General features: G+C 46.5%; 1 protein-coding gene across 5 annotated transcripts; it reads left to right on the plus strand.

Annotated features, from left to right (window-relative positions):
- The first annotated feature begins 1022 nt into the window (after positions 1-1022).
- Positions 1023-12727, plus strand: cpeb1b (cytoplasmic polyadenylation element binding protein 1b). Of its 5 annotated transcripts, none has more exons than XM_035629420.2 (12): positions 1023-1265; positions 1519-1690; positions 3952-4173; positions 5524-5753; positions 5959-6211; positions 6317-6430; positions 7490-7594; positions 8146-8282; positions 8721-8919; positions 9905-9999; positions 10301-10381; positions 11238-12727. In XM_035629420.2, exons 1-12 carry the CDS (start codon positions 1251-1253, stop codon positions 11346-11348), a joined length of 1734 nt encoding a protein of 577 aa, XP_035485313.1. In that variant the 5' UTR covers positions 1023-1250; the 3' UTR covers positions 11349-12727. The 5 variants fall into 5 exon arrangements, with proteins under 5 accessions (XP_035485313.1, XP_035485315.1, XP_035485314.1 ...); XM_035629422.2 differs by having other exon boundaries at positions 1024-1265; positions 1519-1639; XM_035629421.2 differs by having other exon boundaries at positions 1026-1265; positions 7490-7579.
- Positions 12728-13098: the final 371 nt, after the last annotated feature.

The raw sequence follows: 13098 nt of genomic DNA on the forward strand, positions 1-13098 counted from the left end.
TCATGAGGGGAAAATTTAAAAAAAAACAACCCAATATTTTTGTATGTATGTGAATGGGGATGAAATGAGAGGATATTTTTGCTGCACACAGTCGTGTAACTGGACAAATAAAATCCCTTCACGTTTCTGTCATCTACTGTGTGTAATTTTCTTTAAACTGACATGAAGAATTTCATCAGATTTTTTGATTTATCACAGAAACATAAGGTAAGGCAATATTCTTGCATCATAAAATGGACTGTGACACTACAACCAATGAAGACACCTCCATATTATCCAACATCTACACAGAGAGGCCCTGGGTGGGACCGGGATTCGAACCAGGTACCTTCTTGCTGTGAGGTGCAGCGGTGCTGACCACTGTCCCGCTGTTCCACCCTATCTAAAACTTGAAATGAAACAAATCACAATAGTAAGATGCAAAGCTTGTTCCAGACCTTTGAAGCAAAGAGCCACATCTCAATTTTTTTTTTATTGCATCACTTCAAATAACTTACTCCAAAGACTTGGAGGAATTGAACCAATCTTCACTCATGGGTGAGGAAAATTCAAAATGGCTTGAATATCTGTTTAATAATAATAATAATAATAATAATAATATGGTTAAGAAAAACGAAAGTATTAGTATTTGCTTAGTATATCACAGTATTTGTTCTACATACTAGTGGGACATATTCCTTTCTATCTATATCTTTTTGTAAAGTCTTTATATATATATATATATATATATATATATATATATATATATTTGATACAGATATGTGATCTGAAAACCGTATTATTGTAGGAATGCTGATTTTAATTGTCTGTGATTTGTGATATGTTTTTGTGAAAGCACTTTGTGAAAACTACTTCTGAAAGGTGATATATAAATAAAATAATAATATTAATTATCATATACCGGAATGTGTTTGCGTAGCAAATGCTTGGATCCTTGTAATATCTATGTATCCATAACAACCAGTTAGAAAAACAACGATCCTCCAGGTGCCAGCGACACGTGACCTGTCTGTTGTCTTTGGAGCGGCCTCCTCCATCTTCTTCTTCTTCTTTTCTTCTTCTGATGCGGATCACGTGGACGGACGGGGGCCCTCGAGGGTCACGCGCGCGCCACTCGCCGAGCGCACGTTCACCAAATTGAGCCTAATTAGCGGGTTCACGCCGCAGACTTGATAAAGATGAGCCCCCGTGCGCCGCCGCAGCAGCTCGTCGTCACTGTGACACTGCTCCCCGGCTGCTAGTCCACGAACATGGCGTTTTCCCTGGTGAGTCGAGAGAAGCACGAGAACATTCCAATGTTGGTCTTGAACCAACTCGAACTTTATCACGTGGCAACACCGACATCTTTCTTTTTTTTTTTTGAAGACTAATTCGACATTTTTTTTTCCAAACTTTACTCCACGTGTCAAGGCCTCGAGGTTGACTTTCTGTCGTGCATCCTCCTCTATCTCTCTCTCCTCCTCCTCCTCCATCTCTCTCTCCTCCTCCTCCTCCATCCCTCTCCTCCTCCTCCTGCAGAGACACGACCCCCGCAGGCCCGAGAGCCCGGACAGCGAGTCCCCGGCCCTGTCCACCTGCAGCAACGCGGACATCTTCCGCAGGATGAACACGATGCTGGGCAACGCGCTGGATTTCACCGGTGTGTGCACCACGCCCGGCAGCGGCAAGGGGAAGCCCAACCTGCTGTGTGGTAAAGTGCCAGCACCAGCCCTCTGGTCACAAGTGGAGAGCTCGCACTCGGGTCTTAGGAGGCTCCATTCAGACTTGTGTGTGTGTGTATATATGAATTAAAGGGGCAATTTAAAAAGGCTGTTGAACAAGCCGACGGAAGGTGGTCGAAGAGGGAGAAATCCAATTTATCAAAGCAGAAGAATTAATAATGAGAAGCAGCACAAGTGGGATGAGACCAAATTCAGGCCTCTTTGGAAGGAAGTGGGCGACCTGTGTGTGTGTGTGTGTGTGTGTGTGTGTGTGTGTGTGTGTGTGTGTGTGTGTGTGTGTGTGTGTGTGTGTGTGTGTGTGTGTGTGTGTGTGTGTGTGTGTGTGTGTGTGTGTGTGTGTGTGTGTGTGTGTGTGTGTGTGTGTGTGTGTGTGTGTATCAATGATGGGTCACGCTCCACGACCACACACGCTCACAAATATCCGTCAGATATCGATTGGATGTGAATCTAAAATCTCCCCAGTTTCCTCAAATCTCAGAATTCCCAGGAAAAGTGGACAAGACTCCACTATCCTCCTCCAGTCGAGCTAAAGGGATTAATAATCTGTTTTGATTAGCGAGTTTTTTTTCTCCTTTTCCTCATATGAAGTTTTCAAAGAAATGGGTGACGAACAAGGAAACGCATTCTTTTAATTTGAGCTTCTCAAACGAGTGGATGGTTTGTTCAAACGACACATTTGAAGACTTCACCTTCAGCTCTGATAAGTTGTGATGGAACATTTCATATTTCTGTTGTGTGCGACACATTTTAAACTAGGAAACCGGTAAAGCAGCCTGAACGCAAGGTTAAATTCCCTTAGTTCATTTAAACACGGGTGGATTATTCTATTGGTGAGAAGCTGCACCACCAACCCCCCCACCCCCGTCAACGAAGGAGCACTTTTCACTTTCTCAATAAGAATTACCATCTGTTAGACCTCATTCACCTTGTCACCTTCGTTCCGAGTGCCAGCAGCTGATTCATGGTGCATCGCCGTCTGCAGCATTGCAGCAATTCTCAAGTCCCTTTTTTTTTTTCTTTACCCCAGGAGTGAGATTTGCCAAGATTTAAACTCTGCACTCTGCCTGCGTCCTGTCCCTGCATATCTAATTTGCTAAGGGCATGTCTGCACTTGTGACTACCACACTTGTCTCAGATGATAGGAGTTGTACTATGATGCCATCACGACGCGGACGTTATGCAACTTTTGAAGTGGGCAACAAGAAAAAAAAAAAGAAGTTAAATTGGATCTTGAGCTGAACTCCTGCTCGCGTGGCCTCGCTGCCCCCGTCCAACCCCAGCCTTGTGTTGCTGAATCAGGGCTGCTGCTGCTGCTGGACGCGTTCCAGGCCTGGAGAGGGCAGGGAGGAGCTGGCGGTGCACATCTCTAACGTCCTCCACATCTGATCGGTCAGCTGCTTGTGTTGCAAGCGAAGGCTCCGCGTGCCCGTTTCCTGCCCGCGCTTGTGTCCGAAAAAGAAAACCAAATCAACCGAATGAGTACAATGGTTGGAAATGAGTTGTTTTTTTTTTATTGTTTTTTTTTATCAGAGCATCCTCTGAGTACTTTGTGTGCTGAGTCATTCGCTCCCCTCTCCCATGCTGCCTCCCACCGTGCTGCCGTAGCTCTGCCCCTCGCCTCCCTCTCCCTCCCCGCCGCTGTCGGCTCACTCGGGGAAACGAGGCTAGACACAGTGCGAGCAGCAGCAGCAGCGACGGCAGCGGCGGCGGTGGCGGCGGCGTTGGTGGTGGCGGCTTCCTTCCCCTTCTCCGCCTCAGAGACGTGCTGTGCCTACCAGAGAGGGGAGCACTTCTTTCAACAAGCCAATTGCTCTGACAGGAATTTTTCATTACACAGTTGTTAGGCAAGGAGGGAGGGAGGGAGGGAGGGAGGTGGCTGTGGGGGGGGGGGGCGCTGATGTCATTAGCAGGGGTGTGCGAGTGCATCAGCAGCCATGTCACATGCTGCTAGGTGGGTCAGTGATGCGGACGGAGATGCATGGCAGTTGCACCGGGCACAGAAGCAGAAGGTTAGCTCCCCCGTCGGCCAGGGTAGGGGGAGACGTGGCGATGGAGAAAGTTTTCATCTTTTTTTTTTCCTTTTTTTTTAATGAGATTTTTTCTCTTTGCTTTGTGTTAACTAATCTCTCCCTGCTGTCTTTCCTTGTACGCGCAGACCGAAAGCGGCGGTTTCTGTTCTAACTCCTCTCCCTCTCTCCCCTTCTCTGAACCGGCTCTTGGACCAAAAAAGAGTCGGAGCTGGCTGCAGTGGGCAGCAGGAGGATGCTCTTCCCCAACTGTGGTGTCATGCCCGGTTCCCAGGAGATTCCCTCATCCAGGGGCTCGCCGGGTGTCACAGACCTGGGCCTGGGCCTCCAGTCTCTCCGTCTGTCCGGCTGGGACAGACCCTGGAGCAGCCAGGAGACGGACGCACACGCCTCCCCCTCCCATGCTCAGACTAGCTCACCCTCCAGTAAGTACCAGGCCCTTTGTGTTTACCTGAATGTATTTGGGATTCACAGCAAAAAAAACCTGCAGCTCAGTTTTCTGTTCCGGTTGGTAGTAGTCAGTCTGTTTGCTCTCCCATGACCCCATTAATTTGTACATGAGCGTAGATATCGTAGCATCTGTTCGGCTGTGTGCTCTGCTCTGCCGTGTGTGTGTGTGTGTGTGTGTGTGTGTGTGTGTGTGTGTGTGTGTGTGTGTGTGTGTGTGTGTGTGTGTGTGTGTGTGTGTGTGTGTGTGTGTGTGTGTGTGTGTGTGTGTGTGTGTGTGTGTGTGTGTGTGTGTGTGTGTGTGTGTGTGTGTGTGTGTGTGTGTGTGTGTGTGTGTAGCCCTCATTGCTATTGAAACATGTAATGGTTGGTTATTAGCAGCAGTGTGTCTGTGTTGGAACGAGCTGTAGCGTCACCAGGGAGGATGATGTGGCACTTTTGCCTTTGCTGCATCTCTACTAATCCACAAAGCACAAACAGTGAAGCCACTTTCCTTCTCCCCTTAACCCTAATCGTCCTCTCTCTGTAGGCTTGGTCCAAACATTTAAGTGTATCCCCGTCGTTTCGTGCCGAGTTCGTAGGTTTAGTCAGCAACAACGGGAGAAGCGTGATCACACGCTGGCACAACATGAGAGCGAAGATGAGATCGATTCTGACATTTGCGCCGTCACGCTCTTTAGACTATAACCATGTCCCATTTTTTGTTTTGTTCTGACCCATTTTGTAGAGCTTGTCGTTTCAATCGCCGCATGTCCAAACTGACCCAGCATAACTTCAGCATTTGGAGCTTTTTTAAAACTGGGCCCCCAACAAAGTAGGACAGAGCTTTGAATGCAGCCTACAGCTGAATAACCCTCCCTCAGAGCCGCATGTTCGCCGCTACGGGCCACGCAGTACGTACTGTACGTGTCCAGTCTCAGCTGCCAGCTGACTCACCCGCTCATGCAGGAGGAAGACGCTGGGTAATACTTGGGGGAGTGACTGCTCGGCCATCGCTGGACTGTGCTGGATTAAATGGCCTCCAGTAATTTTCCTAAAGTGTTTTTAGGTGTGTAGCTTCTGTGACAAAGATTGTGTTGAGTTACCAAACGTCAAATGTGAAAGCGAAAATACTGTCACTCGTCCATTTGCGAAGAAACGAATGAGGAAAAAGGAGCAGTGCAGCTCGACGCCTGGCCGATCGATATGACTGAGTAGACTCAGCACACGCGCGTCACGTTTTTTTTCTCTCAGTTTTGTTCATCTACCTCCAGAAACAGACTGCCTCGGCTACTTGGAACTATTTGGCGTCATCTCATATACTCTTGTCCCGATCGGTTTTCCTACAGTGCTGGGTATCCTGAACAGTCCCTTCAGTAGCATCCTCGGCAAGCCCCCGGGCTACTTGCCCCCCGAGTCCATGAGCATGACTGCTGACTTCCTGGAGAAGTTCCCCAGCATGGCTCGCATGGCGAACCGACTGGACTCCAGCTCCTTCCTGGACTCGCGCTCCAGCAGTCCCGAAGACTCCGAGACCAGTGGCTTCAGCTCTGGCTCCGACCACCTGTGTGACATGCTGGTGAGACGCACCACACTCACTCTGCAGCTCCTGCTCCGCACGCCGGGTTGTTCGGGTGGTCTCAAACCTCGACGGGGCCGCCCACTGTGGCGTTTCATCAAACGCTGGGGCAAATATGCTGAGCGGTAGCTTGTATTGGTGGCCACATCAGTCACTTCATGTCCTCATTGAGGTTCAATTGTGTGGACTTTGTCTTTCTCTCCAGTCGACCCTGCGCATTTCCCCTCCCCTGCCTTACCTTGCTTCGAGCATGCAGAAGGACCTGATGCGACTGGGCTCTCGCCTGGACCCCCAGGACTCCAGCTCTCCCCTGACCCCGCCATCCAGTGACAGTCCCTCCTCGGCCGTTTCTCGCCGCTGGCGCACCGGCTCCCCGTGGCCCGGCGCCGACATGCTCGACCAGTCGGATGACACGTTCAGCATCGAGAGGGAGGCCCGCTTGCACAGGCAAGCTGCAGGTAAATCAAAAAAACAAAAACAACACTTGCAATGCCGCATCCAACCCTTGTGTGCACTACTGTGACCTGTGAATTTTGGCCGACCTTTCCTTTTCAACTCGTCAGCTGTGAACGAGGCCACGTTCACCTGGAGCGGTCAGCTGCCTCCCAGGAACAACAAGGATCCTCTGTATTCCTGCAAGGTCTTCCTCGGTGGCGTGCCCTGGGACATCACAGAGGGTAACTGCTGCTGCTGCTGCCGCCGCCAACGTGCTCGCTGCTGAATGTCACAGTGCCATACCAACTCTTCTGAGTTGCTTTTATAGATTCTTATTAGCCTAAATGTTGCGGTGCAGTGGGTTAGCAGCCTTAATGTGGCTGTGCTGCAATCTATAATTCCACTTTTAACTGTTTCTACAAAATTTTGGGACGTGTTGCAGGACGGAGCGCTTTAAATACCGTCCTCAACGACTCAATATTTCTTTATTTTAATTGGTTAGAATGATTTGATGACGGAAATACTCACTTTATTATGATTCATAGAAGCTGATGAGGCTACTAGGTACGATCAGTGCAATCCTGCAATTTTTCCCCCCAAAACTACTGAAACAACTAAAGCTGCGTTTCCACCAAAAGTACCAGGAACTATAAGTCTCTGAAACTACCCTTCCAGGAACTGGGAGGATCCTTTGGCCCACTCTTTTCTGTGTTTCCCCCGCGGCCGGAAGTTCAGGGAAGCTTATGCAAATCAGGCCGAACTCCAGCAGGATATCGTCCTCGGCGAGAATGCTCAGCAGAGCCTGCACCTCGTCGTCGGTCCATCTATCGTAGCTTCTCTTCTGCGTGTCCATGACGAAGAAGTGTGGTTAAAAAAACAACAGTAGTGAGCTTGCAGCAGCACACCTGCTTATGAACATGCCGGGTGAAATATATATATATATTCTATTTTTTTTAATTTTTTTTAAATATAATGCGGCGAGTACCCGGCCAATCACAATTCTTCAGCACTGCAGCCCCGCCCCCATAGTTCCTGAACCTTTGGTTAGTACTATCTCCCGAGCAGGGTCTTTTTCAAGAAATAAATTACCCGGGAACTAAATTTATACCCTGGTTCCTGCGGTCGAGTTCCTGCGGTGGAAACGCGGCTTAATTGATAATGTTTCATTTTCTGTCGGCTGATTATCATTGTAGCTTTCTCCGTTTGCTTCCCTTTACAAGGCATCTACCTAATTCAGAAATGTGTTTGTCCAGTGACTGACGGCTTCGTCTCCATTCTCTCTCCCGCCACCTTCTCTCCAGCTGGTCTGATCAACACCTTCAGTGGTTATGGTCCTCTGACTGTGGAGTGGCCGGGTAAGGATGGAAAGCACCCTCGCTGTCCTCCCAAAGGTAATGTGGCCAAAGGTAACGACGTGTTGGTAGGCTATACATTTTTTTTTTCCTCTACCTGGTTTCAGGGTGGCACTGTGGTGCGCACAATGGCATGCTGGTGAGTTTGACTGAATATTTAGAGGACACAGTGGTGATTCTGGATCGTGGAACATGGTGCTATAGGGATGGAATGAAGGACAAGCTTCACCTTACATCAGCCTGTAGTAAATGGCGCATGGATGTAATGCTTGGATTGGGTTGACTCGTCTTATTTGAGGTTCTTCGGTTTGGTCAGCAAATGTCCTGTTAAGTGTTTGTGTGTCTACTTGTGGCCGATGTTTCTCTGCGGTATTGCAGGTTCTCCGCCTCTTGTTGGCACAAACAAAACTGTAACTGCCTGATATTGGTCAGTTGTAAAATATGAAGACACAAGACGGCTGACATATTGTTATTGAACTTAATGACTGACTTCTGTGGCAATCTTTTCGAAAAATTGGGGAGCCCGTTTGGCTAGATAATTCCGTCCCCCCGTTCACTTGCTTTGTCTTTGTTCTAAAGTCTTTTACTCTGTGGTGTGTGTGTAGGCTATGTTTACCTGGTTTTTGAGAACGAGAAGTCAGTCCGGGCGCTGCTCCACGCTTGCTCCCAGGACCCGTTCCACCCAGAGGACAACCGAGAGTACTACTTCAAGATGTCCAGCCGCAGGATGCGATGCAAGGATGTGAGTAGAAACGCAAAGGGCAAAATTATGCTCTGCAATGTACATATACATATATTTTACACTTAAAATATCTTAAAGAGATTGTTCAGGGATTTTAGCTATGCATAAGTAACTCATACAACCCCACTTCAAAATCACTGAACTATCCCTTTAATAACAATCAGATTTGCATCACTGTAGAGCTGTTTCTCTCTCTCGAATTTGCACTGTTGTAATTTTGCTTATTTATCCTCATATCACAGTAGCGCTGAAATGATAATTTGATTCAACAGATTGATCAATAGCCTACTGAAGTAATTTCAAAAGCAAAAATGCCAAACATTCACTGGTAATATCTTATATGGTAGGATTATTTGCTGTATGGCTGCACAGTTGCAGCCATACATCAGATAATTCTTGACTTTTAATCAAAATGTCTCTCCGGCCTTGTCGCTTTAGGTGCAGGTCATCCCCTGGGTGATCTCCGACAGCAACTACGTGCGCTGCCCTGCCCAGCGTCTGGACCCCAGCAAGACGGTGTTTGTCGGCGCACTGCACGGCATGTTGAATGCCGAGGCGCTGGCCAGCATCATGAACGACCTGTTTGGAGGAGTCATGTACGCCGGCATCGACACGGACAAGCACAAGTACCCCATAGGTGAGACGTCTTGATCCAGGGACAACATGCAAAGGGGAAAGTCGAACTTGAGTATGTGCACGCAGTTTGTAGACATTGGGCATTAGCAGCTTACACAAATTCAACATTGAGTTGTCACTAGCATAATCTAGGGCTGAAGTCAAACAAAGGAGTTAAATGAAATCGTACTTGCTCTTCCACCAGTTTATTGATCGCTGGGGGGAAAAAAATCTCTAGACTAAAATCTGCAGTTGGCGCACTCCACCTGGTAGCCTTATTAGCATAAATGACTTATAAATACACATAAAACTCTAGTATTTGCAAGATATCAAATCAATATTGGACCACATGTATTGAAATATACCAATTCTGATATGTTGACACTCAAAGCCACAAGTTGGCATATGGTTTTTAGATGATATTCCATGTTGAGCTTTGATATGAAATTCTTTTTTTCATCATTTAGCAAAATAGGGCCACACTGACTTTCTTCACATGGTGTCAGTTAGTTTGCCGCCAGCTCCCATGTAAAGGTTAAATAAGTTTGAATAGTCTCTGCTGTTTTCTCCTTAAGAAAACTTACACGGGCGATTGTCCGACCAGTGACAGTTTGGTTGTACGAGAGCTGAACGATCGACAGAAGGGGAGACTCCTGCCCCATTTAACAATCTGTGAATCAGTGGTTAGTCGTGAAATCGTCCAGTTGTACTGCTTTTTAACCATGGCACGGTGCCGGAATGAATAAAGTAAGGATATAGGCATATGTTGCACTCATGAAAAAATATCTTGCATGTATATTTTTTTGCAATGCATTCAGTGTTTTTCATGGAGGCAAATTAAAAGTGTAGATTTCCACTTTAGAACATGAGGATTTGAGTCAGATCGACTTCAATGGTTCGCACCGTCTGAACGATCTGCAGAGTCTAGAATTGTGCAATCAAATTATCTGTTATCGGTGCAGAATATTTTGAATCATGACTGACTGGATTACCGTTCTTGTCGTCAGGCTCTGGACGTGTCACTTTTAACAACCAGCGCAGTTACCTGAAGGCTGTGTGCGCCGCGTTTGTGGAGATTAAAACACCCAAGTTTACAAAGAAGGTAAGACGCCGTGTGATTGGTCATTTACCCTCTACAGAGGCTCAGCTGCTGCCAATCAAGTGAAGGTATCAGGTATCACAAAGATCTGCTTCAACGCCTTAATCGGCAGGTTCTTCTCCACAGTGGTGGAATCTTTCTAACTTGTGAATGGTCCGCTGGTTTTAATTACTAAACTCTGGGTACGGAACCACTGGCTCATTTTTCTTTCTTTTCTCAAAGCCTAAGGGGGCTCTGTAGAAATGCCCTCTCCCCACTGAGCCCGCTGTAATGCCAACCCCTCGTCCTCGTCTCCCCCCCTCAGGTCCAGATCGACCCGTACCTGGAAGACTCCATGTGTCAAGTTTGCCTTCGCCAACCCGGGCCTTTCTTCTGCAGAGACCAGGTCAGAAAATCTTCTAGCAGTATCTGTCTTAGCAGCAGAGGAGGCTTCTTAATAATCAGGGTCACTAAGTCCGACCAGAACTCTGTCGAAGCATCTCGTTCTAGACCAGATTGTTTTAATGTCCCTGGAATAACAAATGTTTCAGCCATGAGTGTAAATCAAAAGCCACCTGGTTGAAGTGCTATTCATAAGGAATGATGATGTTTATGATGATAATCCATTAAAGAGAAATGTCATTATCGTTTTGAGTGAAAAGGTAAATAAATAGTTTCGTAAATTAAATAAAAATGGTAGTTAAACTGAACTAAACCATAACTTTTGGTCGCCTAAAATATTTGATGAATATCCTCTACACGATGGTTCTGGGATATTATAAAATGTATCCTGTTTTCAATGTACTTCATGTACAAAGTTAATTGTGGCGATCTGAGAACACAACTTTGTAAAAAAAACAAAAGCCACCGCAAGAAACAAGCAGATGATTAACACTTATGCCTCATGTGTGACCCACCTAACTGTAACCGTAATAATCCCTCACTGCACAAGAAAGTACAGACACTAGTCTTGTTTTAGTTTTGTTAATCAACCTGATTGTCCAAGGACTCTTATAAGACCTGTGAGGACAAACAGAAATACAGACACCTTGTATTTCTGTTTCAAAAACCAGCTTGAGTGCAGAATGTCCAGTCCTGTAACAGATAGAAACAAACACCAATACTAGTCGAGATTAATTTCTAATAAAGCAGAATTATCGTTCAAATTGCCGTTTTGTGCGGCTGTGAATGAATTCCGTTTGAGGAGGATTACCTTGGTCACAGCAGCGTACAACTCTGCTCCTCTGTCCTCTGACACGCAGGCCTGCTTCAAGTACTACTGCCGCTCCTGCTGGCACTGGCAGCACTCCATGGACATCCTGAGCAACCACCGGCCCCTCATGCGCAACCAGAAGAACCGAGACTCCAGCTAGAGCGGCTGGATCCGAACCACTCTGAAGGGCCAGAGGACCGAGCCCCCTCTCGACGGGGGCGGGGCTGCCCGCCAAGGAGAGCACGGGTGCCGGACGTCCCTCGGCACGAGGGCACCATGGCGCTCCACCAGGCACTGGGGATATCACTGTAGAGAATGTTCACTTTTGCACTTGCTACATTTTTGCTGTTGTTCACAGTGGCACTATGCACAGTGACCGTATCGGGGGAGACGAGGGGCCCTTCACTCTTATGCATTTTCCCCGACTTGTGGCCAGACCGAAAGATGGGGAGTCAGCCTGAGGCTAAGAAGTGGACGAAAAATGCCATTTCGTTTTTTCTTTTTTCCCCTTTTTTCTTTTTTTCGTTTACATGTGTTGCATAGTGGAGAGCAATCACGCAAAGTCTCATTGCCGTTCATTGGCAAATGCCATACAGTGCCTTTAAATTTTTTATTTTTGTCCCCCCATCCCCCTACCCCCAGTTGGCATCTGTTTTTTCCTGTGCAAGCCAACTGGTGTTTCTTACTTTTGGGAGTTGAACGTTGGGCTTCATTTAAACCAGTCGCATTTCAGACATTTTTACGCAGTTTTTTACTAATTTGTACACAAACGGTTTTAAGTCATGACATGAACATTTTGAACAGAATTCTACCAGGCGGCTGTTTATGGGAAAATCCCCCGTTTTATTTTTTCCTTTTTGTTTTTTTCCCCCTCATACATTTTCCCTGTGGCTATTTTCCTTTTTTAAATTCGCCCTCCCAAATTTCAACTGAATGGGCACAAAATGTTGGAAGTCCTACTTTCACCAGTTGGTCTAGCTTTATTAAATGTATGTAACGATAGTACCGATGCGTCTCGACCGGTCGTCCGTCGCTTCTCAAGCAACCGTCGGATCCCGCCGCGACTCGAGTGAATGAACATTTGATGATACATAGTTTTTGATTTTTTGCACTTTTTAATTTGCACGTGTGGAGAGGTGGCGGTGGTTTTTAATCACTTTTTTGTACATCAGCAGGGGGACGCGCCTTTTAGTTAGAACAGCTGCTTGTTTCCTGTTGAATGTAACGAACATCCACTGAGCTGATAAACTTATCTATCGACCTATCAGAGCTTGAGTAGACCCCGGTAAACGATTTCATGCTTTCTTATCCCATTTTGCCTTCCTGTTCCAGTTGGACATTAATGCGTAATAAGCTGTGTGCCAAAGACAAAGTGTCTTTTCTTTATCCATTAAGTTTGTCATGCTGAGCTTGTTGTCCCTTAGCCCAGCTGCTTTTTAGAGTTTTGAAAGTCTACCTCATTGTGGTCTGCCAAGTTTGCTGCTACTGACAGTTGTGGAGTATGTTCCGATTGGGCACAATAAAGGTGTTTAAGCATTACCGGCGGTGTCTGGCTCGTAATTCATTCAGCTGTTGTCTTTTGGAGGTGTTGGGTTTGTTTACTCTTATGTAGCTTTCTCCTACTTACGGGGGGTTAGTCTAAACATTATCTTCATGATCAACGTCAGTTTTATTGTTTCTTTCCAATGACAAATGTCAAAACAGACATTCATCAATTGTTGAACTTCACAGACTCAAAGTATATCGCTTCAGCCAACATGGAGAAAAGAGAGACGCACACAGCGGATACTGATCTGCTGTCATTGACATTTTTTATGCCTTAATAGATTCTCAATGTCTTGCTCAAGTCATAATGTCATGTTATTTCAAATGAGAAAATTCATACTAAAATAAGTAATGTTCTTGTATAA

Source organism: Scophthalmus maximus, chromosome 4 (assembly GCF_022379125.1).
Source record: "Scophthalmus maximus strain ysfricsl-2021 chromosome 4, ASM2237912v1, whole genome shotgun sequence".
NCBI lineage: Eukaryota > Metazoa > Chordata > Actinopteri > Pleuronectiformes > Scophthalmidae > Scophthalmus > Scophthalmus maximus.